Below are 26594 nucleotides of genomic sequence, written 5' to 3' on the forward strand. Positions count from 1 at the left end.
GTGAAATCCTGTCTCTACTAAAAATACAAAAATCAGACAGGTGTGATGGCAGGTGCCTGTAATCCCAGCTACTCAGGAGGCTGAGGCAAGAGAATGACTTGAACCCAGGAGGTGGAGGTTGCAGTGAGCCGAGATTGTGCCACTGCACTCCAGCCTGGGCAACTGGGCAAGATCCTGTCTCAAAAAAAAAAAAAAAGAAAAGAAAAAAAGAAATAATGTTGGCACTCAGAAAGTTTTGGATTTTGGATTTTCCAATTTGAGATTCTCAACCTACACAACAGAAAAACAAACAGGCCAAGAATACTGTGGCAGAGACTTCAAGCCTCATAATATCTGTTCTCTCTCTTTTCCTTAGTAATAAGAATCCAGATTTTGACTGGGCACATTGCTGCCCAGCTAAAAGATAACATTTCTTGGTCAGTTGGCTCTACGTAGAGGTGCTGTGGGTGGTACGGGGGAAGGAGCCTTAAGGGAGGGTGGGGATGGGCAGTGTGTCCTTGTCTTTTCTCCATCTTGGATTGTGAAGGCAAAGGTCATACCAAAGGATTAGCAGAATACAATGCTGAAAGGAACCGGGGTCCGCCAGAGCTTTGAAGAGCCTCTACATCTACCCTGGGCTGCCTACGCAGAAAGCCACGGCTATCTTGTTTAAGTCCCTCTTGAACTACCTCAGATATTTCAGAGCTGGGACTTACACTCATGTAGGCCCTTCGGAGGTGCATGGGGAGGTTGCGGCGGAATTCCCGCTTGTTCCTCAGCTCCCTTAGGGTGAACTGCTTCAGGATTTCACTGTTGCTCCTTCCACCCACCCGCACAATGCTGGTCTTCTGACACTTGTAGATGCCTGTGGAGCAAAGTAGAGCATGGCAGGGTTGAAAGGACCTATGCTAGGTTCTCTCAGGTGAGAGCAGTGTGTATTTGGGATCTAGTCTGGTTCCTAAGAGAACACACTTGTGCTTAAAGGAAATTTACCCCATTAATGAGTGAGAAGGTCCCTGAGAAGATGTGACCTGCAGAGCAGTAAAGTATCGCGCTTAAAGAGTACAAGTTCTGCAATCATACAACTAGGGATCTAACTCTTAGCTCTACCACTTATTGCTGTGTAACCTGGGGCAAGTTACTTGAGTCTCAGTTTCTCTGTGATTTAGAGATGGCAACATCTCCCATATAGGGCTACAGTCTGGATAAATGAAAGAAAATCTTTAAAGCTCCTAGCTAGGGCCCAGCACAAAGCAAGCACCCAGGAGATGTTACATATTTTTCACTCTGCAGATTTACTGATTGTTCATATGTTCTAGGCATGTGCCAAGTTCTGAAGATACAGCAGTAGAAACACAGGCCCAGTTTCTGATTTGTTATTTCTTTGTCTCTGGCAGGAAGTTACTCATTAAATAATCAATACAACAGCAATAAATGTAGTGAGTACTGGTAGCAGGGGACATTACCTAGTCTGGGTGGCGTAGGGATCTGTTCTTAAGAATCTAATATTTAAACTCAGACTCTAAGAATAAAGATTTATCTAGGTGAAAGGGCAGTATAGAAGAATGAAAAATACAGGAAAAGCATATTCATTCATCCATTAATGTTATTTAGTATTTTTTGAATGCCTAATATGTGCCAGGATATATGAATACAGCAAGAAAAGGACCAATCCTCATCTAGGGTAGAGATACATAAAATAGATTATAAAAAAATAAAAAATGCAGGCCGGGCGTGGTGGCTCAAGCCTGTAATCCCAGCACTTTGGGAGGCCGAGACGGGCGGATCACGAGGTCAGGAGATCGAGACCATCCTGGCTAACACGGTGAAACCCCATCTCTACTAAAAAATACAAAAAACTAGCCGGGCGAGGTGGCGGGCGCCTGTAGTCCCAGCTACTCGGGAGGCTGAGGCAGGAGAATGGCATAAACCCGGGAGGCGGAGCTTGCAGTGAGCTGAGATCCGGCCACTGCACTCCAGCCTGGGCGACAGAGCGAGACTCCGTCTCCAAAAAATAAAAAATAAAAAATAAATAAAAAATAAAAAATGCAAAAGAGACTTCACTTTGGGGCTACAGAAAAAGTCCACCTGAGAAGAGAGATTTAAAGTGGGACTAGAAGAATGAGTAGGGCCAGCCAGGTTGAATAAGCTCAAGATGGAGAGGGAAAAACTATTCCAGGCAGGAGGATGGCATGGGCCAATGGGGGACGTAGAGGCTTTCAAGGAACCGAAGATAACCAGTGTTGCTGGAGTTAGGGAGAACAAGGTTAAGAAGTAGGAGCTGTGGTTCACAGTCCAGCTGGGATAGATCACAAACAGCCATGTAAGTGATGATAAGGACTGTCAACTTTGTTCAAAGAGCAATAGAAAGCTACTGGTTTGCTAATGGTTCAATCATCAACATCCTGATAGAGAGCAAATTTACCTATAAATATTACCTTCCAGAAACTGGTCCAAAGCATGATTAGTATAACACACAACCAAGATGGGGAACTTCTGGAGGCTAATTTGCCAAACAGACTCGTTGGTTAGGAGGGCCTGAACAATTTTTAGACCCACATAGGTTTTGCCTAGAAAATAAGGAAAAAGGAATTTAACAATTTAGACATTTTCTAAATAAAGTAATTAATTACTTAGAGCAAAATCTTGTTTTTTAAATTTAATACATTAAGATAGTTTAAAATCTAAGAAGCATACATGGTATATTGTGAAAAGTCCCTCTTGCACTCTGTCACCCAGTTCTCTGGGTGGAAGCAACCACTGTTATCAGTTTCTTTTGTAGCTTTACAGTGATAGTATATCCATGTATATACAAACAAATACAAATGTATATTCTTTTTCTAGCCTTCCCCATTTCTCCTTAAAATATTAATAGTAACAGACTATTTTCACCATTTTACATCTTGATTTTTTTTCACTTAATGTACCTTTTTTTTTTCTGAGACAGAATCTCGCTCTTTTGCCCAGGCGCAGTGGCCGGATCTCAGCTCACTACAAGCTCCGCTTCCCGGGTTTACGCCATTCTCCTGCCTCAGCCTCCCGAGTAGCTGGGACTACAGGCACCCGCCACCTCATCCAGCTAGTTTTTTGTATTTTCTAGTAGAGACAGGGTTTCACCGTGTTAGCCAGGATGGTCTCGATCTCCCGACCTCGTGATCCGCCTGTCTCGGCCTCCCAAAGTGCTGGGATTACAGGATTGAGCCACTGTGACCAGCCACTTAACGTATCTTGAAAAAGGTCGTTCTCTATCAATACATAGGAGAATCTCATCCCGTCCCCCATTTGCTTTTTACAGCTGTAAGGTAGTTTTAGTCAGTTTTCTATTGATGACATATATGTTGTTTCCAATCTTGTAGCAAATTCTTTAGAAATACTTTTTATATACATAGTAGATTTGCTTTTGTGATGGGAGGGGAAAACTTGTAGAAATCAACATTGGAATGAGTTACAGGCTCATTAGTAAATAGCCATTCATTAATTAATTAGACTAAAAACTGCTGCATTCTTTTTTTTTTTTTTTTTTTTGAGATGGAGTTTCACTCTTGTTGCCCAGGTTGGAGTGCAATGGTGTGATCTTGGCTCACCACAACCTCTGCCTCCCGGGCTCAAGCAATTCTCCTGCCTCAGCCTTCCAAGTAGCTGGGACTACAGGCGCGTGCCACCATGCCCACCTAATTTTTGTATTTTTAGTAGAGACAGGGTTTCACCATGTTGGCCAGGATGGTCTTGATCTCTTGACCCTGTGATCTGCCCGCCTCGGCCTCCCAAAGTGCTAGGATCATAGGCGTGAGCCACCATGCCTGGCCTGCTAAATTCTTACATTGTGTCAGGCTGGTAAGGTAGACACTGTCCTCAAAAATCTCAAAGTTGAGGGAGGGAATGATATAAGATAATCAAAGATTTCAATATAGCAGGATAAGTAACAATTTCTTCCTTCTTTTTTAAGGCCCTATGTTGCCCAGACTGGAGTGCAGGGGCTATGTGTACTACAGCCTGAACACCTGTCTTCAAGGGATCCTTCCACCTCAGCCTCACAAGTACTTGGTACTACAGGTACTCGTCAAGACACTCAGCTTTGTTACATCAAGTTTTTTTTGTTTTTTTTTTAATCATGAGTTGTCATTACTTTATTAGTGTTTTTTTAAAAGACTTTTTCCTGTTTGGGGTTTTTTTTTTTTTTTTTTTTTTGTACATCCTTTTGGAGAGTAATTTAGCAGTAGCTATTTTAACTGTTAATGTAAATTCCCACTTCTAATAATAGTTATAACCCGAGAGTAGAATTAGAGAGTGGCACATGGGGAGAAGGGTATAAGAAGGTATAGTTCCATGAGAAGTACAATGTGGCAGATAGGAGCCAGAATTCTACATCTAGACTGCCTGAATTCAATTCCTAAACTTGTCACTTAACATCTGTGTGAGCTTCAGTACATACTTCCCACCTCTTAAGAGGTTATTTAACCCTTCTTTGCCTTAGCTGTTTTCATCTGTATAATTTTTTTTTTTTGAGATGGAGTCTTGCTGTCGCCCAGGCTGGAGTGCAGTGTGGCGCAATCTCCGCTCACTGCAAGCTCCGCCTTCCGGGTTCACGCCATTCTCCTGCCTCAGCCTCCCGAATAGCTGGGACTACAGGCGCCCGTCACCTCGCCCAGCTAATTTTTTATATTTTTAGTAGAGATGGGGTTTCACTGTGTTAGCCAGGATGGTCTCGATCTCCTGACCTTGTGATCCACCTGCCTCGGCATCCCTAAGTGCTGGGATTATAGGCATGAGCCACCGCACCCGGCCAACTGTATAATGGTTTTAGTAATGGTTTCTATTTCACAAGGTTGTGAGGATGCAATTAGTTAACATATGTAAAGCAAGTAAAATGTTGCTTCACACATAGTGCTATTATATATTTGATACTATTTACTTTAAAAGAATATAAAATTGAACCAATTATATAAAGCAGAGATCACACATCTCACTACATTTGACCTCTAGCAGTCTTGTATCTATTACTATGCATGACGATGGGTTCCTATTGGAAAATCCCTATAACCAGCTACTTTATAAACAACTTTTATGCCCATTTCGGGAGGAATGTTATTAACTAGACATTCTATTGCAACAAAACCAAAAATTGACAAGTGGTACCTAATTAAACTAAAGAGCTTCTGCACAGCAAAATAAACTATCAACAGAATAAAGAGACAACCTACAGAATGAGAGAAAATATTTGCAAACTCTGCATCTATCTAAGGTCTAATATCTGGAATTAAACAACCTCATTAAAAAAATGAGCAAAGGACATGAACAGACACTTCTCAAAAGAAGACATACACATGGCCAACGAGCATAAGAAAAAAATGCTCAACATCAACATCATTAATTATTAGAGAAATGCAAATCAAAACCACAATGAGATACCATCTCACACTAGTCAGAATGGCTATTATAAAAAGTCAAAAAATAACAGATGCTGGCGAGGTTGCAGAGAAAAGGGAAAGTTTATACACTGCTGGTGGGAATGTACATTAGTGCAGCCACTGTGGAAAGCAGTTTGGAGATTTCTCAAGCAACTTAAAACAGAAATGCCATTTGACGTAGCAGTTTCAATATTGAAACTATTCAATATCATTCTCCCATAAAGACACATGCATATGCATGTTCATCATAGCACTATTCACAATAGCAAAGATATGGACTCAACCTAGATGCCCAACAATGGTGGACTGATTAAAGAAAATGTGGCATATATATACCATGAATACTATGCAGCTATGAAAAAGAACAAAATCATGTCCTTTGCAGCAAAGTGGATGGAGTTGGAGGCCATTATCCTAAGCAAATTAATTAAGGAACACAAAACTAAATACCACATGTTCTCACTCACAAGTGGGAGCTAAACATTGAGTACACATGGACACAAAGAAGGGAACAGACACCAGGGCCTACTTCAGGGTAGAATGGGAGGAGGGTGAGGATCTAAAAACTACCTATCAAGAGCTGAGCGCAGTGGCTCACACCTGTAATCCCAGCACTTTGGGAGACCAAGGTGGGTGGATTACCTGAGGTCAGGAGTTCAAGATCAGCCTGGCTAACATGGTGAAACCTCATCTCTACTAAAAATACAAAATTAGCTGGGCGTGGTGGCGCACGCCTGTAATCCCAGCTACTCAGGAGGCTGAGGCAGGAGAACTGCTCGAACCCAGGAGGCGGAGGTTGCAGTGAGCCGGAATCGTGCCACTGCACTCCAGCCTGGGTGATAGAGTGAGACTCTGTCTCCAAAAACAACAACAACAAAAAACTACCTATCAGGTACTATACTCATTACCTGGATGACAAAATAATCTGTACACCAAACCTCTGCAACACACAATTTACACATGTAACAAACCTGCACGGGTGCCCCTAAACCTAAAATAAAAGTTGGAAAATAAAATAAATAAGTAAATAAGAAGACATTCTAGAAATCTAGAGTCAAGGCTCTGCCCCTTGCTTATCTTACAAAGCAGACCTTATGTACTCTGAAACATTTTGTCTTACCTGTTCCAGGAGGTCCTTGAATAATAGCCAGTTCCCTTGTGAGAGCAAACTGCAAGGCTTCCATCTGGGAGTCATCCAGCTTCAGGGCTTCTTTCGAGGGCCACTGGCTAGGATCTAAGACATTAATTCTGGGATGTCTCAAGCCCTCGACATTTCTTAGAAATTCCCCAGTGGCTGAGGGATTCTCTATTAAGGGGGTAAAGTCATATCTGCCCCCCATTAGCAAGTACCTTGGCTCCTTCACATGAGAGTCACACTCCACGATATTCCTCTGGAAAGGGACATCTTCTTCCTGGACCTCCTGGAGTCCTTCCAGGACATGCCTGTAAGCCTCAAAGTATGCAGTTGTCTCCACCATGAGGAAAGAGTCAGAGGGCTGGACCTCTGCTAGCAGCTGTTGGCTCTGCTCATTGAAGCAGAGCTGGACAATTCCTCGACAGAGATCTTCCTGCTCCCTGTTAGATACGGTGGCAAAAAGAAATGTCTCAAAGTTGTCCTTGGACATGCATACCAAAGACCCATAGAGCAATCGTTTGGAATTCTGCCAGCGAACAAACTTCAGTGGTTTTGTGTCAAACTGCACCTTGTAGACTATGCCTGATGATGAACACATGGGGGTGATAATCCTGGTGTCAAAGTAGATTCGGATGTCATCAAACTTTCTCTTTCTCAGGCCCTGGTCTTCAAAGCTTTGGAGAAGTTCCAAAATGCCTTCCCGTAAAGGTCTGACGAAATCTTCTCGCAGGAGCCGGAAATGGGTATCTAGATAGATAGCAGTGCTGTCATATTTTCCAGAAATGATATTGGGGCGAAGGAAGGGCCTCTCATCCAAGTGCACTTCATTGTAGGTAGGGTAAATGGGCATGGTTCGGTAGCTCTCAACATGGTCTTCTGCCTCAGGCTGCACTAGAGTGTAGGTATCCACTCTCAAAGTGCCCTCTCGCCTCTTTTCCTGCAGATGTTCAATGATAGTCTGTACCTTTTCCAGGTTCTTCTCTGTCTCCTCTTCTATGTCAACACCAGAGGCTCTCAGAGCATTAAGAGAGGTTGGTAGGAGGGAGACCAGCATGGAAGTTTCCTGCACAGAGCTGGCAGGGAAGACACTTACAAGGTCCTGGAGAAGGGAGATGATGTTGCTTATGTGCTCTGGATACTGGTTTCGGATGTCAGGGATGGGTTCAGTGATCATCCCTACCACATAAGCAGGCAGGCAGACTTTGAGAAATTTGGAGTTTTTCAATATGCCCAGTACGTGGAGAACACTCTGACGATCCATTTTGGAGCTGCAAGCCTTCCGAAGAACCTGGCAGATGAGCTCAAGGAAGTTAGATTTCATGGAAGAATGAGAAAGGAGCTCTTTCAGCCCTAAACTTGTGGCAAGTGTGATGACCACCTCAGAAGGGTCTTTTTGCAGAAGACTTTCTAAGAACTTGTAGCCCAGTTTCTTCGCCTGCTGTGGCTGTTCTGTAGGCTTCTGGTGGGGAGTCCGCCACTGCTGGAAGTTGTCATTGGACCATGGTGGTCTGCGGTTCCTACACTCCTGGTTGCCATTTCTCCACCTGGTGTCATTCTCCTGATCATGTCTTTGGTCTCTAGCTTCGTCACTGGCATGCCCCTCCTGGTTCCTTCTTCCTTGATGTGGGTTCCTGCCCATGGCCCTAAATCTCTCTTCCCTCTGCCAGTAAGCAGCAGGATGGTTGTTGGCCCTAGGATGCCTTCCGGGATGGCTGACTCCTCCTCGGAGAGCACTGGCTGGTGGGTTACTGGCCTGATTTCTAGCTCTTGGTGGCAACTCTCCAACCATAGGGCCTAGACACAATGAAATACTGAGTAACCACAAGAACCAAGTTCTGTTGGAAACCCAACAGAACAACAACGAACATGTTTTCATTTTCCAAAATAACTAAAGAGCTCAGGTTTTATATGATGAGAAAAATGGTTTCTACCAAGTCATATGATAAATGAAAGATAATTATTGTTGCTGTAGAAGTTAGGAAAATATTATTTTTCCAAAAGATGCAAAAAGGAAAAGGAATAAACATTTGTTGAGTATCTGATACGTGTTAGAAAATAAATACATAGGCCGGGTGTGGTGGCTGACGCCTGTAATCCCAGCACTTTGGGAGGCTGACACGGGCGGATCACGAGGTCAGGGGATCGAGACCATCCTGGCTAACATGGTGAAACCCCATCTCTACTGAAAATACAAAAAAATTAGCTGGGCGTGGTGGCAGGCGCCTGTAGTCCCAGCTACTTGGGAGGCTGAGGCAAGAGAACAGCGTGAACCTGGGAGGCGGAGCCTGCAGTGAGCTAAGACTGCGTCACTGCACTCCAGCCTCGGTGACAGAGCAAGACTGCGCCTCAAAAAAAAAAAAAAAAAGGAAAATAAATACATACAGTATATCTCATTGCTTCTAATCTCATCCCAGTACCAAATAACACTCAGAACATGAGTTTAAAGGCCAAACTGACTTGGTTCAAACCTTGGCCTGGCCACTTCCTTACTATATAACCTTGGCCAAGTTGTATAATTTCTCTAAGTCTTAGTTTCTGAGTTTTTTTTTTTTTTTAGACGGAGTCTTGCTCTGTCTCCCAGACTGGAGTGCAGTGGTGTGATCTCAGCTCACTGCAACCTCTGCCTCCCAGGTTCAAGCGATTCTCCTGCCTCGGCTCCCGAGTAGCTGGGATTACAGATGTCCGCCACTGCGCCCGGCTAATTTTTGTATTTTTAGTAGAGATGGGGTTTCACCATCTTGGCCAGGCTGGTCTTGAACTCCTGACATTGTGATCCACCCACCTCAGCCTCCCAAAGTGCTGGAAGTGCTGGGATTACAGGCATAAGCCACCATGCCTGGCTGGGTTTTTATAAAGATTAAATGTTTATAAAGTGCTTAGTATAGTACTGAACACATTAAAAACTCTCAATAAATGTTAGTTATTACTAGTAGCAGTAACTGGGAATATTCTATTGATTCTAAGGGGGCCACTGGTTCTACCACTAAACAATTATCACAGCCAACAGAGACATCAAGTGAAATAATATTACAAAGGGAAGTACTACCTGAATGCTGTCCAGCATCAGCAAATGCACTTTGAATGGGAAAGAGAAAGGTGGGGTTGCCTTTACTAAGATGTTTTTGAGCTAACGGACTGTGAAGGAAACTGAAAAATGAAACTTAAGTTTTCCTTCTTTCTGTAGCATGAACTTCACCCTCATAGTACTTACCAATGATCAACCCTTATACAGGAAGCCCAGCATACCCAAGTCCAGTTTTTTTCACTTTCCTTTTTGCTAAATTGATTCGGGGGCTGACCTAACTTAGCAGAATGACATGGAGATTTTAAAAACAAATAAAATATGACTGTATACAATGATTTGATTAAAAAGTTATAAAAGCTTCAAATGCATGTTATATTTGACATGATTATACCATTTCCTGACATCAGATACTAAATCCATTTATGTACACTTTCCCTTGTTTTGCATTTTGTAGAGAATTTTTTTTTTTAATTTTTTTTTTTTTTTTTGGACAGGGAGCCTGGCTCTGCCACCCAGGCTGTAGTCCAGTGGCACGATCTCGGCTCACTACAACCTCTGCCTCCCAGGTTTACGCCATTCTCCTACCTCAGCCTCCCGAGTAGCTGGGACTACAGGCACCCGCCACCACGCCCAGCTAATCTTTTGTATTTTTAGTGGAGATTGGGTTTCACCGTGTTAGCCTGGATGGTCTCAATCTCCAGACCTCGTGATCCGCCTGCCTTGGCTTCCCAAAGTGCTGGGATTACAGGTGTGAGCCACCGTGCCCGGCTGAGATTTTAATGTGACAACATAAAGGAATATTCAGTAAAATATAAATGATCTACAACTGAACTCTAAATTTTTATAATTGTTACTTACATATTTACTTTTCAAACTACCCCTAAAATCAGAAGAAAGTACTACTTTTAATATTTTTATCTGATTAGAAGACTCTATGTCGTGGAAGAATGGAAAATCGTATCATTTATTCTTTCAGCATTCATGGCTGGGTGTAGTGGCTTATGCCTGTAATCCCAGCACTTTGGGAAGCTAACACAGGCAGATAGCTTGAGCTCAGGAGTTTCAGACCAGCCTGGGCAACATGGAGAAACCCCGTCTCTACTAAAAACATAAAAATGAGCCACACATGATGGTGCATGCCTGTGGTCCCAGCTATTTGGGAGGCTGAGGTGGGATGATTGCTTGAGCCCAGGAGGTCGGGGCTGCAGTAAGCCAAGATTGTGCCATGGCAATCCAGCTTGGGCAACAGAGCAAGACCCTGTCTCAAAACAAAAAAACAAACCATTCACATAGCTCATAAGAGCCCATAGTTCTTCCTTACTTGTTGCACAACTAAAATTCTTTGGAAAACACATTGCAAACTTCCGGAAAAACAGTAATCCATTTGGTTGTTCAGTTTTAGAAAGTGCTGAGCAAGCAGAATAATTCCTTTAGTAGAGTGATGCTCTTGGAACTAATTTAGTTTTGGTGACTAGGATTCATGATCTGCACTATCCAATACAAAGCCATTAGCCACATGTGGCTGCTACGTTTGTAAAATGTAACTACTTTGAATTAAGACGTGTAAAACACACACAAAATTTTGAAGGCTAGTACCAAAGATTGTTAAGCATCACATTAAAAATTTTTATGTTGATAGTATCTTAAAATGAGTATTTGAGGGAAATAAATATATGTGAATGATTAAAGTATGATAATAAACTACAGTCAATTATTATAATCAAATGTTAATATTTTGGTTATACTGGGTTAAATAAGACATTATTAAATTACTAAATTTTATTAAATTGTCATCAAATTTAAAAAATAAATTTCAAGGCTGGGCGCGGGTGGCTCACGCCTGTAATGCTAGTACTTTGGGAGGCCGAGGCGGGTGGATCACCTGAGGTTAGGAGTTTGAGACCATCCTGGTCCAACATGGTGAAACCCTGTCTCTACTAAAAATACAAAAATTAGCTGGGCGTGGTGGCAGGCGCCTGTAATCCCAGCTACTCAGGAGGCTGAGGCAGGAAAATCGCTTAAACCTGGGAGGTGGAGGTTGTAGTGAGCCGAAATCGTGCCACGGCACTCCAGCCTGGGCAACAGAGCAAGACTCCATCTCAAAATAAATAAATAAATAAATAAATTTCATCTGTTTCTTCTTACGTTTTAAAATGATGTTTCTAGAAAATAAAAAATTATGCTCTTGGCTTACATTGTTTCTATTGGATGCTGCTCTACACCAAACATTATTTCCCTTTCTGAAACTCTATCACTGTTTTTGTTAAAGTGAACTGCATCCATTCATCAGCTCTCTTAGGAAAAGTGGAGGGTTGGCTGTTTTTCAGAGTAATTCATGCTGTAATTAAGAAATAAGTCATTTTTTTTTTTTTTTTGAGACAAGGTCTCTTTCTGTCACCCAAGCTGGAGTGCAGGGGCCAGATCACAGTCCAGAGCAACCTCTGCCCTCTGCACCCACTCCTTCCTGAGGTTTAAGGGATCCTCCTACTTCAGCCTCCCCAGTAGCCTAAGTAGCCGGGACTACAGGCACACAGCACCACGTGGCTAATTTTTATATGTTTTGTAGAGAAAGGCTATTACCATGTTGCCCAGGCTGGTCTCAATCTCCTGGGCTCAAACAATCCTCCTGCCTTAGGCTCCCAAAGTGCTAGGATTATAGACTTTAGCCACTGCATCCAGCCATAGTCATTCTTTACTTGAGAAATGTAGACAATCTTAGGTAGGCCTGCTCATTCATAGAGAGCCCGATTTCCTTTTCTTATTACTAGAATTTCCTTCTCATTAGGTAGGAAACCTTGTTTACCTCTGTGGTTGGTATGGGAATTCCTGGGCCTGGCATCCAGATGAGGTCTTCTCTCCTCCATGTCTGAGTCACCTGAATTCCTCCACGTTACTTTCTGTTATCTGGAAAACTGTACATGTTGAGTTATCAGTGTCCTCGAAACACAGCATCTAGCAGCAAAAACCCCCACATCATCAAGCCAGTCCTTCTGCCTTTGTTAACATTTTAATGATTTGTTAACTAAGGGTTAAATACAGATTTTAATCTAGAGCACAAGTGCTGAACTCTATAAATGCCCAATTATGATATAAAATATTAAATTCACAATTTAGCTATTTCAAGAAATAGAATTCCCCTTTCTTTTACCCTTGCACTTTCTTGGGGTAGAGGGAATGTCATCAATTCCCATTCAAAACTGCTGTTTGGTTTATGCCTTTAGCCAAGTTACTTAATCAGTTGCTAGGTTTCATTTTCCTTTCCTAAGAAGCAGACAATATTGTTGCCAGGTCAAAAAGGAGTACATTTTTGTTAATCCAAAATCATGTAGTCACTACCCTATCTGGCATTTACAAATCTGCCACTTACATAGTACCCAAATAGCTTGCAGTACCCTATAGTTTATAAATAATGAGTGAGCAGTTATCCCCTTAGCCTCTTTGGAATGAAGCCAAATGATTAAGCTCTCCGCTCTAGTGAATCAAGAGAAAGAAATTACATGTTTCAATAACCAGGAGGCTTGGCAACTGCGAGGTGCTGTTTCCTCAGGACCAACTGGAAATCTGATATTCTTTCTTCCTCCTCATTCTTCTACCTTGATGATTTTTGACACTGGTCCTATAAGAGGAAGAGGAAGCCCCTTTAAGGGAGCTTCTCAACCCAACTCATACACATTGTGTGGGCTGGGTCTAAGGAAAGAGTGGGTGACTCAGAGTCCTCAGCAAAGGGATTTTTGAGACGGTCTTCACCGAGTTTTAAAATATTCATACTTGGAAACTGTGACTACATTTGGCATTATATGAGGGGCAGCTTTTATCCTCATCTGAAAAAGGAGTCTCTTTTCTTCCCCATGGGAATATCTCTGGTGAGTCCCCTCCCTCATCTTATCAAACCCAGCCCTCCTGGCGCAGGCTCAGTATTTAGAGTTTGTTTGTTTATTTTCAGTTCTCCGAGGGGAAAATTCCTTCTTCCTCTTGTTGAAAAATGCTAAAATAGAAACTCCAGAAAATTTAAAGAAACGGAAGAAAAAAAGAAATGTTAAAAAGAAAAGGCAAGGAAAGGAAGGGAGGAGCAGATATGAACAGGAAATGCTGGGATCGAAAACAGACTGAAGTGTTTTTTTGGGGGGTGAATCAAGGACTAAAGGGCACGAAGAAGAAAATCAGTGATGATCAAGCTGGCCTGCGGTCAGAATGAGAGGGGCTGGTCATCACCCTCCTGGGACGCAGGAGGCTGAGGCCGGAGGCAGAGCTGGGTTTGGGGAAAGTCTCCAGGCTCCTGGGGAATCCCACTGTCCCTAATGGAAATGTTATGGGGGGTCAGGGAGCGCCAAGGCTGTGAGGTGGCAGGGTTATGGGGACCTCCCGGAGAGGGTGGCAGGGAGCAGCTGGGGGTTCTTGCTGAGGACGGAGGTGGGGGGCAGGGAGCAGGCTGAAGGGGGTGCCGAGGTGCTTTGTAGAAGAGGGGGATTGATAAGGTGACAGGTGGTGAGGCCGGAGGAATGAGGGGGGTGCGAGTGGCAGAAGGGAGGGCACAGACAGGGGTGGGGGTAGAGGAGATCGAGGTGTTGAGGGCAGAAGCGGTGATGGTGTCGGGGGTGCTGGGGAGAGCGACGGGCCAGCTGAGAGGGGATGAGGACACTAAAGAGAGTACAGGGGAGCCGAAGGGGCGACGGGGCGCTGAGATGGGCCAGGGGCTGAGTGGGTGACGGGGCGCTGAGTGGGTGATGGAGGTCTGGGTCTGAGGGGGCGACGGGGCGCTGAGAGGCGCTCTGAGTGGGTGCTGAAGCCCCCCGGGGGCTAAGGAGGTGACAAGGCTCTGAGTGGGTGACGGGGGTCTGGGGGTTGAGGGGGCGACGGGCGCTGAGGGGCCAGGGGCTCTGAGCGGGTGACGGGGGCGCTGGGGGCTCGAGAGGGTGACAGGTCTTCTGGGCAGAGGCAGTGGCGGGGCGGCGCGGGCGCCGGGGGTCGCGGCGGGGCAAGGAAGAGGCAGGAGCAGGGGCAGTTGCGGGGCCACTCACCCGGCTCAGGCGCGTCCTTTCACTGCCGCCGGCGAGTGCTGGGGCTTCGGCCCAGGCAGGTCGGGGGCCCCGCCCGGCGCCGCGCACTTTCGGTTTCCGTTGCCCGCAGACCCTGGGCGGAGCCGGGCGGGCGGCCCAGAGGAGGAAAAGGAGGAGGCGGGGGCCCCGGGTAGAGAGCGCGACGGCCTGGCTCAGGCACGGCCGGCGCCTCCGCCCTCGAGGAGGGAGTCACCTCAGCTCCCCCGGGCGACAGAGCCGGCGGGCTCAGGCGGGCGCGGCGGAAGGGAGCGGACCGCAGGGGGCGGGATGACTGCGCCCAAGGCCTTTGCGGGCCTCAGCCGGCCCCAGAGGAAGGGGGACCCGTCGAGCGGTTTGGTGCATGTGAAGCGCGACATGGCGGGGAAGCGGACCAGCCCGGGTGGCCCAGCGTGTACAGGGAAGGGGGCGGGGCTAGATGCGGCCTTGACAACTACTAGAGCGCCTTGGGCTGTGCGGCTGGAGACTACATTTCCCAGGGGGGCCCGCGCGGAGCGGGCGGAAAAGAGACCGCCTCGGATCCAGTGCGCAGGTGCGAGAGCCATCTTTGGTTATATAAGGGAGGTTTAGGCGACCGTTCGTTCTTTCGCGTCGCCGGCGCTTGCGGTGTGGTTGTTGTACTGGTTACAGCCAGGCTTCATACGCTAGTCCTGCCCGTGAGTTCCCGTTTTGTGTGTGGTGAGTGGAAACTCCATGTTCTTCGTTGGAGCCCCCTGGTCCTCCCTTCTCTTCTTTGTGCCGTCGTCTCCGCGGCCAGCCCTAATCTCCCTCTCGTGGGTTCTCCAGCTCTGATCCCAAACAGGCCTTAAGGGCTTGGGAGAAATGAGTTTATAGAGCTGGAAAAGCCAGTGCCTTCTGCATGGACCTGAGAAGCCCTTGGCTGGTGTAAATGATGACTTTTCACTTTTTTCCCCATCAGATCGACAATGCTGACGTCTTATATTTTGCCAGTTAGTTCTGATACATCGGCCTCTAAAGGCTCGGCCTTGTTCATTTTTGACTGTGGGAAGATGGCGGTTGACGCCCTTTTTTGTTGGTTCACAGGTTAGAGCAGCCAACGGGTATAGAATGGATTTTGGAGGAGGGAGTCACCACTGGGCCTACAAGGAAGCCACGTGCAGACATCTACAACCTTCGATCTCCTGACGAGTAAGACTTTGTCTCCTATGGGCCTACTGTAGAAAACACGTGCTTTGAGAAGCTTTAGCTTCCTGGGAAAACGTGGGATTTAATAAAGCAGTTTTTATCGAGTACCTGTTAGGTATTTAAAGTGTTCTGACGGCCGGGCGCTGTGGCTCAACCCCTGTAATCCCAGCACTTGGGGAGGCTGAGGCAGGTGGGTCACCTGAGGTCAAGATTTCGAGACCAGCCTGGCCAACATGTTGAAACCCAGTCTCTATTAAAAATACAGAAATTAGCTGAGCGTGGTGGTGGGCACTTGTAATCCCAGCAACCCGGAAAGCTGAGGCAGGAGAGTTGCCTGAACCCGGGCGGCGGAGGTTGTAGTGAGCCGAGATTGCGCTGGGCAACAGTCAGAGTCCGTCTCAAAAAAAAAATGTTCTGAATGTTTTATTCTCATAACTTAACTATTGGACCTAGGTTTCTGGTGAAGAAACAGGTTTAAGAGAAATGCCTAAAGTGGAAGAACCTTGTTAATGAAAAGGCGTTTAACATTTTAATGCCACTTAAACATCTTTTTGGATTCCATTCTTCCTGTGTGTTGGGCACTTAAATTTCCAAGTGGAGGGATGATTTATTGACATATTTTGGAAAGCCAAATGTGTTCTTCTGTTGAACTAGCCCCTCAAACCAGTGCCCGACTACATAACTGATATTTTTGCTGGAGTCCAGGAGTGAGGCATTTATAAAGTCTGGGCTTCATGGGAACACACGTGAAGCTTATTGTTCCAGATTGTTCTTTTGTCAGGTAACTTGTGGTAATGTGTTAAAATGCAACCTCTTGGCACTCGTTCACTTCCCAACTCAGTAAATGCCGACTACTTCCTCAACTCTTCCAGCCACACTGGCTTCTATCATGGGCCTATATACTCAAATAGAGTGTAAGCACCGAAGACAGGGGTGTTTATTTTGTCTACTAAATTATTTCCAGCTACAGGATACAACACAGTAGTGCTTAAACCCTGAATGCAGATTTGCAGGTACCAAGCATACCAACTAAATCTTACTACTCATGGCTTTCAGATCTTACTCCTCACTCAAGAACTTCCTGCTGGCATGTATGATGACTTAGCTTTTTTCCCCGACAGATCGACCATGTTGATCTAACTTTTCTAAGCCAGTTTCTGTCTGATATGCCAGCTTGAGTAGCTCCTTTGTCCCATCTCCCCTGGGCATCTAGCTGATGGGAGCTCATTTTCTGTTTTTTTCATTTCAGGTTTATTGTTGGCCAAAACCAGGCTTTGATTAAACCAGGATGAATGCGGGTGTTGGGAATACAATATATATATACATATAAAACCGGTAAGTAGTGCCAACATGTCTTCCTTGGCTGAGTAGACATAGGCTCTATGGAGGGGGTGGTAGCTGGGTTTGTCACCTTACTTCCTTCCTGTACGACTCAAATGTGGCCTTTGCAGCTGATGATACAGCTTCTTTCCCCATCAGATCGACCCTGTTGATCTCTACACTATTGGCCAGTTTTGTCTGATGCATTGGCCCCAGTAATAACTCATATCTTTGTTTTCTGCTTATCTTTATCAGAGACTATTGCTTGTTCATGGGAATTGGGCTTCTCTTTTTTCCAGCATTCAGATGGCTTATTTTGATCTGTTAACTTTCTATAGGTTGGGAGCCACATATACCAGTGTGTTGATCTTGGCTTGATTCAGTCAGGTGAGGTTTCTGCTTTCTAGCTGTCAAACCCCACAGCAAAATTTGTCCAACTGGGCCTAACCTCAGGACCCATTTCCAAGTTGGGTGTAAAACTGGGAGAATAAGTCATTAGGACTGACATTGGCCTGTTGGTATGAATAGGTCTTTGTTGGAAATAAGAGCTTGGAGTTGCAAAGAAAACAAGCACTGGAACACAAGATTTCTCAGCAAGGCAAATTTACTTCTGCTGGAGGGTGTTACTCACATTCCTGGCAAGAGCACACAAACAAAAGAGAGGCATTTTTTATCCCTAATGCAAGTAGTCCCTGCTTCTGTGTTCTATCCCCATTGGCTGGAGTCTACTGCACAATCTAAACTAGTCCCGATTGGCTATTTTAAACAGGAGGGGTGTGGGTTACAGCTGTGGGAAGGGCAGGAAACTTGTTTACAGAGCGGATTGCTAGGAGTGAGGGGGACTTTTCCAAATGAAGAACAGGATACAGGTTGGGATTGGCCAGAGAAGTTGTTCATAGAATGGGTAACTAGGAGCAGGCAGGTATGAGGAAGTTGACCTTAAGAATAAGGAAGAAACCCATTATATCTAACAATTTCCCCCTTTGATTTTTATAATTCTTTCTCTTGAGACACTTTTTTAGCATGTCTTTGTTCCTCTTGGTCCTCAAATTAGAAAGTTACCTGAATAAGGCGAGGAAGGATTGAGGAAGATTTTGGTGAGAGCTGTTCAAATAAGCTTTTGTATTAATCCTGAGGTACAGGGTATAATACAGCCTCCTGCAAGAATGAGCTGATGGCAAGAGGGGTGATGATTGAGGACGTAAATCCTTTCCATTTGCCGAACCATTTTTCCGTTAAATTCGTGAAGGAGTCGTTTATTCCAGAATTTTTAGCTAGCTTATTGGGTAAAGTAGTAAGTCCTTGTGCCTTTATTATGGTTCCATCAGGAGCAGTATTATTAGGGATAAAAGTACAACACTGGGTTCCAATCATGACACGAACTACACCTTTCTCTGCTAGTATCATGTCTAATGCTATTGTGTTTTCCTGGGCCATTTGACTGGTGGGCCCTAATTGTTCAGCTATTCCCTTAATAGCATCCCTAGTATAATTAATGAATCGTTGCTGGCTTTTTTTTTTTTTTTCTTTTGCATTAGAGTCTCACCGTCGCCCAGGCTGGAGTGCAATGGTGCAATCTCGGTTCACTGCAACCTCTACCTCCCGGGTTCAAGCTACTCTCCTTCCTCAGCCTCCTGAGTAGCTGGGCTATAGGCATGTGCCATCACGCCTGGCTAATTTTTTATATTTTTAGTAGACATGGGTTGTCACTATGTTGGTCAGGCTGGTCTCGAACTCCTGACCTCGTGATCCACCCGCCTCAGCTTCCTAAAGTGCTGGGATTACAGGTGTGTGCCACTGCTCCCGGCCCAATCTATTTTTATTTAGAGTTGGCCACCAGAACAACATGGCTTCAAACCTTGCAGCTATTTGATTTAGGGCCTTAAATTTATCTGGCACTACTCGTGGGACTCCAATGGCATCTATATAAACATGAGAGTCACGAGGGACATCCATTGTTTTACGATGTTTTGTTTTTATGTTTTATGTTTTCTGGTTGAAATGACAGGGTGAAAGGGAGGGAGTAGCCAATTGGATTAGAGCACAAGTGCCACTCCAAGTTACTTGGCATAGTATAGTAATGGTCCACCACAATACCACCATACATCTGCTAGGGGATGAATAAGGGATGACTGATTGGTAAGCTCCTGGAAGGGCTTAAGCTCACTGCATCTCGTTAGGTCTCCAAGGAATGCCAAGTTCTCCCCCTGTGAGAGAGACAGGTAAAATTGGCATTGGAAAGAGGGATGCTGGATGACCCTTGCTGACCTGCAGGGTGTCGGACTTCAGGGAACAGCAGCGAGTTTGGCATAGCTTATTGCCCCAGGCTGTGGGGTCTTGGAAGAGAGCTACCGTGCAACTCATGCCTCATCGGCTGGAGGACCATCTGAGTGGAAAGGGAACATCTGGGACTTTGGTTTACCATGTGCATAAGCGTAACAATCTCTTTGTTTAGAGAGTGGATGGAATATGTAATCCATTTCACCCAGGCATTTGCATGTCAGTACCCTGTTACAGTTGGTAGAGTTTGCTTTAGATCTTTAACCTCTACAATGGTCACTTTGGTTTTGTCATTGGGTGTTTGTTTAGAAGAAGGGGATGAAGGGGATGGGGGAACAATGAAGCGCATTTCGAAAGATCTCATGGGGTTGATCCCTAATGTTGCAGCTCTCATGCAAGGGTCGTGTGAGGATTTAGAATTTATCTTGGAACGGCAGATATGCTTTTCTGAGGAGGCCAGCTGCCTCTGGTTTTGGAGATCCCCACAGGGTATGACAAGACAGGCATCCAACGTGATTGAGGTGAGCTTGATCTAGTTACATTAATGATAAGGTGGCTGATGGTAGAGAGAGGAAAGAAGAAAAGGCAGTATAAGAGGGTTAAAGTTTGCTTAGCTTTAGGTTGGTAGAAATTGGTCCTGGAACAATAGCCCATGACTCTGAAGATGGCGATGCTCTTTTGACTCAGGTATGACGGGTCCACCCCTTTTCGGCGGTTCGGGCTGCTGTTTCAGTTGTTAGGAGTACTAGATATGGTCCTTTCCAAGCTGGCTCAAGTTTTCCCTCCTTCCAGCTTTTGATGAGGATGTGATCTCCAGGCTGGTATTGATGTACCAAGAACTGTAAGGGTGGCCTCTGTGCTAAAAGACCTTTAGTTCTGAGGGAAGAGAAAGTGGAAGATAAACCAAGTATATAATTTGATCCTTTGTTTCAAAGGTAGGAATGTCAGTAGTAGAGTGTAGATAAGGCAGTCCACGTAACATCTCATAGAGAGGCCAATATCTTTCCGAGGGGCAGTCCTGATTTAATTAATTAGGTGTATCTGTAAACCCTTGGGGTAGGACTCTGCATTGGAACTGCTGCTTCCATCCAGAATGAGGATTTTTCCCACTTAAAAGTATGTCTCTTGTCTTCAGCCAAGGGGCATGCCCAGAAGGCATCTTTTAAATCTATTACTCTGAACCATTCTTCTGAGGATGGTGTAAGGATTGGGGACAACAGGGTGGGTAGTCTGGACTGTTGGTTGATATCCCAGAGATCTTGTACTAGTTGACCTGTCTGATTTCTTTACAGGTAATATTGGGGTGTTATGGGGGACATACAGGGTTCAGGGAGTCGGTCCTGAATGAGACCTTCAACTCCAGGCTTTAAGCCTATTCTGCCCTCTAGGGGAATGGGATGTTGTTGCCTTTTTATTACTATTTCCCCTGGGGTCTTTACCTTTACATGGATTGGAGTGACTTGAAATCTTCCCTGATTTTTTTTTTTTTTTGAGCTGGAGTCTCGCTCTGTTACCCGAGCTGGAGTGCAATGGTGTCATCTTAAGCTCGCTGCAACCTCTGCCTTCTGGGTTCAAGCAATTCTCCTGCCTCAGCCTCCTGAGTAGCTGGGATTACAGGCGCCTGCCACTGCGCCCAGCTAATTTTTGTATTTTTAGTAGAGATGGAGTTTCACCATATTGGCCAGGCTGGTCTCAAACTCTTGACCTCATGATCTGTTCATCTTGGACTCCCAGGTGCTGGTATTTCAAGCGTGAGCCAGCATGCCCATCCTCCCTGATTTCTTTTTCCTACCCATACATCAGGATAAATGTATTTTTCTTCTGTAGTGGTTAGTAGATTTAATGAGGTGAGGAATCTCTCTGGGCCAACATGTAAGCCTATACCTAGTTTTAGCATTAAGTCTCTTCCTAATAAGTTAGTTCCAGCCTCAGGGACTAACAGGAATTTAATATGGGCTGATCGAGTTTTGTATTTGACCTCTGTCTTTTTAAGATTTTTGCTTTAAATCTTTCTCCTTTTATCCCTGAAATAGAAAGTTCTTCTGAAGAATAGGTGATAGATGGGAGGGAACAGGAGCGAGTTGCAGCTGAATCTGTTAAAAAGGTTGTAAGTTCACATTTGGGTCCCACCTCTAAATTTATCAAGGACTCTTGGTGGGACGCAAGGTAGAAGACACAGAGCCCCTGACCTCCCTGTTCTTCCTCAAAGGCCATCAGTGGAATGGTATTTTTTCTCTTTTTCCCATTTGGGGCATTTTGAAGTGACCTACTCTTCCACATTTGAAACATTTGTTTTCCGCTCTTCCCTGTCCTGCACTGTGACTTCCAGGTTTTATTCCCTTACTCCTTGTATAGAGTTTGGTTGCTGGTGGCCTGGAGGGTTTGTAAGTTTTACTTCTTGTGTCTCCTATTGCAGAGCTCCCTGTTGTAAGGTAGACAGCATGATTTTTGCCTTTTGTTTCTGCTGTTCTTCGTCCCTATTTACATGCTTCTCTAAGAAGTTTGTCTCTGGGACGATCTTTCCAATTCTCTCTTTTGTAGTTTTTTTAGGGATGTCTGGTCAAATCTTAGTAGCAAAATGAAGCTTTAGCATCCCTTGCCCCAGTGGGTCTTCCATTTCTAAACCTGCATATTTTCTCATCTGTTCTTTCAGTCTATTTAGGAATTCCATGGGTCCTTCATCCATCCCTTGTATGTTGAATGCTCATGAAACATTCTCAGTCCAGGATACTGACTCCCAAACTCCCCTAACTATCATATCCCTAAGGTCTCTCATTTTCTCGGTGAGCTGTGTTGTTATTCCACTGGGATTTTGGGCTGGGAATTTTTGCTCTGCAGCAGGAACGTTTTGACCAGTAGGGTGTTCATGTTCCCAGACTACCATAGCAACCCTATGGATCATAGTTCTTCTAAGAAAGAAATGCCTCAAATGGACATAAGCTTGGCCCAGGCATACAATTGGTGTCCTAAAAATTGATCAATTTGATCTGCTACCTCATAATGGTCATCTTAACAAGGGCTTGAGTGTTTTTTTAGATTTGGGAGTTCTGAGCTGGTTAAGGGGGCATTTATGACGCTGATGCCTTCTCTCCCAAGGGGCACTTCCCTCAAGGGGAAGAGTGCTGGGGCCCATTGGCTATGTTAAACAGGAGGGGTGTGGGTTACAGCGGTGGGAAGAGCAGTTTACAGAGCTGGTTGCTAGGAGTGAGGGGACTTTTCCAAATAAGGAACAGATGCGGGTTACAGGTTGGAATTGGTGGGAGAAATGTTTACAGAATGGGTAATTAGGAGTGGGAAGGTATGAGGAAGTTGACCAAAGAACAAGGAAGTTAAACTTGGAAGAGAAACCCATCATACCTAACAGTCTTGTAAGAAAGGATGACAAAGTGATTGAACATTGGGTGGAGCTAATTTTCCTTGGCCAATGCACTTAGATAAGGAGCTCCAAGTTGTATTTAAGTTGGGAGTCAATTTACTTAATTCTTGTGAGGTTCAGGTGTAAGATTCCTCATACTACTGCCATGAGCCACCTTAGCTCCTTGTTACATGGGCCTGTTAACATGGCAGCTTTGTCAATGAGCAAACCCAGGAGAGACAGACATAGCAGAGACAGATGTTTGAAGTCTACACCTTCCACGCCCCCCCCCCCTTTTTTTTTTTGAGATGGAGTCTCGCTCTGTCACCCACGCTGGAGTGCAGTGGCCGGATCTTGGCTCACTGCAAGCTCCGTCTCCCGGGTTAACGCCATTCTCCTGCCTCAGCCTCCCCAGTAGCTGGGACTACAGGCACCCGCCACCTCGCCCGGCTAGTTTTTTTGTATTTTTTAGTAGAGACGGGGTTTCACCGGGTTAGCGAGGATGGTCTCGATCTCCTGACCTCGTGATCCACCCGCCTCCCAAAGTGCTGGGATTACAGGCTTGAGCCACCGCGCCCGACCCCACCCCCTTTAAAAAGAAAGTAACACCACTCCTTTTCTGTGTTCCTTGGGGACACTGCCTCCATGTCTGGTCACATGGCTGGAATTTACAGCAGATAAGCAGACTGTGGTCTGAGACATGATTGTATGCTTTCCTTCTGCTGACCTTTACAATCACTCAATAAATTGCAGTAAAGGGAAATTCTTTTACCAAATACCTATGTTGCAAAGCTTGCCATCATAGATGAGGAGTGGCTCGTGATAATTCTCCAACTTTTACATAAAAAAACCAAAACCTCAAAAAGAAATTGTAGTTCATGTCAGTTAGTGATGATTCATCTTAGAAGTATTTTGTTTATGGATGTATGAATGTGCATAGTTCCCTAAAGTCCAACATTCATGTAATAACACTTCTTGCATGTAAAATGACCCTCTAAGATGTTAAATAGATCCTAAGCCTGGTATAATTTTATTAAAGTATCCTTATTTGCCCCTAAAATGTCTTTAGTACACATTACTTTTGGGTTGTCTCTTGAATGAGCATAAAGGTATCCAATTTCTTCTTTTAAGAAAATGGGGTCTCTCCAGCACCCAGGCTGGAGTGCAATGGTGCAGTCATGGCATACTGCGTCCTTGATCCTCCTGCCTCAGCCTCCCAAGTAGCTGGGACTAAAGGCACACACTGCCACGCCTGGCTAATGTTTAACTTTTTTGTAGAGTTGCAGCCTTGCTACATTTACCCAGGCTGGAGTGTAGTAGCTATTCACCGGCATGATTGCTTGAAACTCAAGGCCTCAAGAGAAACTCCCACCTGAATATCCTCCGTACAGCCACACACCCTACTGCTCAGCTTCTCATCCTTTAAAAGATTTTTACTGGTAGTGTCCTCATTCTGGGTTTCTGTCTTCTGTGTTTACTGTGACATGAAGTCATTTTTAGATGAAGGTTAAACGTTTTGCCAACACAAGTACAATATGGGATTCAATAAAAGTACAGAATTAAAGTTGTCTTATTAGAGACTGGGAAGTTTCCCTGCTCCTTTTATCGGTACTTGGCTGTACCGATAAAGGGGATGGGCTTGGAGTGACCAGGTCTTAGTCACATACATATTTTCATACCCTAAACAAGAAGCACTATAGACCAGAATGGAGCATTGATTGTAATCAATCTTCTTTCTTAGAAATTGGCGATGGAATACGAGAGGGTCCTCTGGAAGGAAAAGAACAGACCCTATGCTTTCATGAAAGTGAAGATCTGGCTGAACCAGTTCCACAAGGTTATTGTATACATAGCCTGGGTTTAAAAGGCTGTGCCCACTTTGAAGAATGTCATTGTTAGACTTCGCTGAAATTTCTAACTACCTACCTGGATAAAGAAAATAAAATCTTTTTTTTTTTGAGACGGAGTCTCGCTCTGTCACCCACGCTGGAGTGCACTGGCCAGATCTCAGCTCACTGCAAGCTCTGCCTCCCGGGTTCACGCCATTCTCCTGCCTCAGCCTCCCGAGTAGCTGGGACTACAGGCGCCTGCCACCTCGCCCGGCTAGTTTTTTGTATTTTTTAGTAGAGACGGGGTTTCACCGTGTTAGCCAGGATGGTCTCGATCTCCTGACCTTGTGATCCGCCCGCCTCGGCCTCCCAAAGTGCTGGGATTACAGGCTTAAGCCACCGCGCCCGGCCGAAAATAAAATCTTTTAAATCAAAATGCTGTTTGTTTGGCCATTGGAATAACCATTGAACAGGAATAACAAGTAGTAGCTGGGTATTTGCAGTTTCATTTGGTTTTAGTTTTTTGAGGGGACAATCACCCTAGTGGGCAGTTGGTTTCTGTGGGCAAAGCATGGCTTTCCACAGGTGTTAAGTGCCTCGTGATTGGCTTCTGCATTGGAAACCTAAGAATAAGCAAGCACACTTGGGCCAGAATTCAAACTCCAGGGGCAGAGAAGCAGAGGATCAATACAAAGGTATCTCACTTGTATGCTTACACCTGTGCAAGATTGTGTATGTTAAATCGTGGGTATTGGGCCTTAGTGGTTGCACAAGATGAGTAAGGATGATTTGAGCTATGGTATTTGTTTATAAACTTCATAGAAAATTGCAAATATAGGCTGTATCGTTTATCAATATGTGATTTTTTTTTATTTAAAATAATACACACTGAATAATTTTTAAGTATCTTAAAATATCAGCTCAAAGATGGGACCTCTAAATTTTTTTTTATTTTTATTTTTTTGAGGCGGAGTCTCGCTGTGTCTACCAGGCTGGAGTGCAGTGGAGCGATCTCGACTCATTGCAGGCTCTTCATCCCAGGTTCACACCATTCTCCTTCCTCAGCCTCCTGAGTAGCTGGGACTACAGGCGCCTGCCACCACACCTGGCTAATTTTTTTGTATTTTTAGTAGAGACGGGGTTTCACTGTGTTAGCCAGGATGGTCTCCATCTCCTGACCTTGTGATCTGCCCACCTCGGCCTCCCAAACTGCTGGGATTACAGGCGTGAGCCACTGCGCCTGGCCTGGGACCTCTAGATTTCTAAAATGGCTCCTGGTATTGACTCAGAATCCCCCCCCTTGACTAGGCTGGACCTAGTGTAACTTCTGAGTCTTACTAGCTCTTTTTCTTATTCTCCTTAGCTTGCTCACCTTTTTTTTTTGAGATCTCAGCTCACTACAACCTCTGCCCCCTGGGTTTAAGCAAATTCTCCTGCTTCACCCTCCCGAGTAGCTTGGATTACCACGCCTGGCTAATTTTTACATAGTAGAGGGGGTTCACCATTTTGGCCAGGCTGGTCTTGAACTCCTGACCCCAAGTGATCTGCAGGCCTCTGCCTCCCAAAGTGTTGGGATTACAGGCATGAGTCACCACGCCTGGCCTAGCTTGCTTACTTTTAAATAAGCTGCCATGTTGGGAGAGGCCAATGTAGCAATCAACTGAGGGTGAACCATTAGTGTGGGAGGAGTAATCCAACAACCACGTGAGTTTATAAGTACACATGGTTGTTGGATTACTTTCTATAGCAGAGGCTTGGTGACTGCCACCCCAGCAGACTTCTCAGAGATGCTTGTGAGAAACCCTGAGACAGGACCCACCCAGATTGTACATGGATTTCTGACCTATGGGAAATGTACTTCAAGCCACTAGGTTTTGAGATAACTTGCTACAAAGCAGTAAATTCACAACTCTGTAATGCCCACTCTAAAGGTCCTGACATGGGCGTCTCCATTACCTTAGTCATTACCTAAGTCATTTCCATTACCTAAGTCTACTTCAGTTTCTCTGCACAGCATTTGAAGCGTTCATGTCTGGCCCCAATCTGCATTTTCAGACTTAACA

General features: G+C 44.9%; 1 protein-coding gene, 1 long non-coding RNA gene and 3 other non-coding genes across 11 annotated transcripts in view; 4 read left to right on the top strand and 1 right to left on the bottom strand.

The window, feature by feature from the left end:
• The window catches only part of ZNFX1 (zinc finger NFX1-type containing 1), a 34822-nt gene extending 19981 nt beyond the window's left edge, over positions 1-14841 (bottom strand). The window contains exons 1-6 of one of the 5 annotated variants that reach the window (XM_010383858.2): positions 14566-14841; positions 13045-13163; positions 12351-12451; positions 6508-8316; positions 2418-2549; positions 696-844 (exon numbers count right to left, since the gene is read on the bottom strand). In XM_010383858.2, coding sequence (XP_010382160.1) covers positions 696-844; positions 2418-2549; positions 6508-8316; positions 12351-12411 — 2151 coding nt within the window. In that variant the 5' untranslated portion in view covers positions 12412-12451; positions 13045-13163; positions 14566-14841. Of the gene's footprint in view, positions 1-695; positions 845-2417; positions 2550-6507; positions 8317-12350; positions 12460-13044; positions 13164-14565 lie in introns of those variants that run through there. The other 4 variants (XM_010383856.2, XM_010383855.2, XM_010383857.2 and 1 more) reach the window with 4 other exon arrangements.
• A 339-nt stretch (positions 14842-15180) lies between these two features.
• LOC104678538 lies at positions 15181-24659 on the top strand. Of its 3 annotated transcripts, XR_004052837.1 has the most exons (5): positions 15181-15279; positions 15646-15750; positions 16997-17082; positions 17406-17454; positions 24444-24659. It is a non-coding gene; the product is annotated as an uncharacterized LOC104678538 (long non-coding RNA). The 3 variants fall into 3 exon arrangements; XR_004052836.1 differs by lacking the exon at positions 17406-17454 and having other exon boundaries at positions 24444-24653; XR_750202.2 differs by lacking the exon at positions 17406-17454 and having other exon boundaries at positions 15181-15257; positions 24444-24653.
• LOC115893066 lies at positions 15481-15571 on the top strand. Its single transcript, XR_004053022.1, has one exon. It is a non-coding gene; the product is annotated as a small nucleolar SNORD12/SNORD106 (small nucleolar RNA).
• Positions 16831-16921, top strand: LOC115893064. The gene has a single exon (XR_004053020.1). It is a non-coding gene; the product is annotated as a small nucleolar SNORD12/SNORD106 (small nucleolar RNA).
• Positions 17189-17278, top strand: LOC115893065. Its single transcript, XR_004053021.1, has one exon. It is a non-coding gene; the product is annotated as a small nucleolar SNORD12/SNORD106 (small nucleolar RNA).
• Positions 24660-26594: the final 1935 nt, after the last annotated feature.

Source organism: Rhinopithecus roxellana, chromosome 13, assembly GCF_007565055.1.
Source record: "Rhinopithecus roxellana isolate Shanxi Qingling chromosome 13, ASM756505v1, whole genome shotgun sequence".
NCBI lineage: Eukaryota > Metazoa > Chordata > Mammalia > Primates > Cercopithecidae > Rhinopithecus > Rhinopithecus roxellana.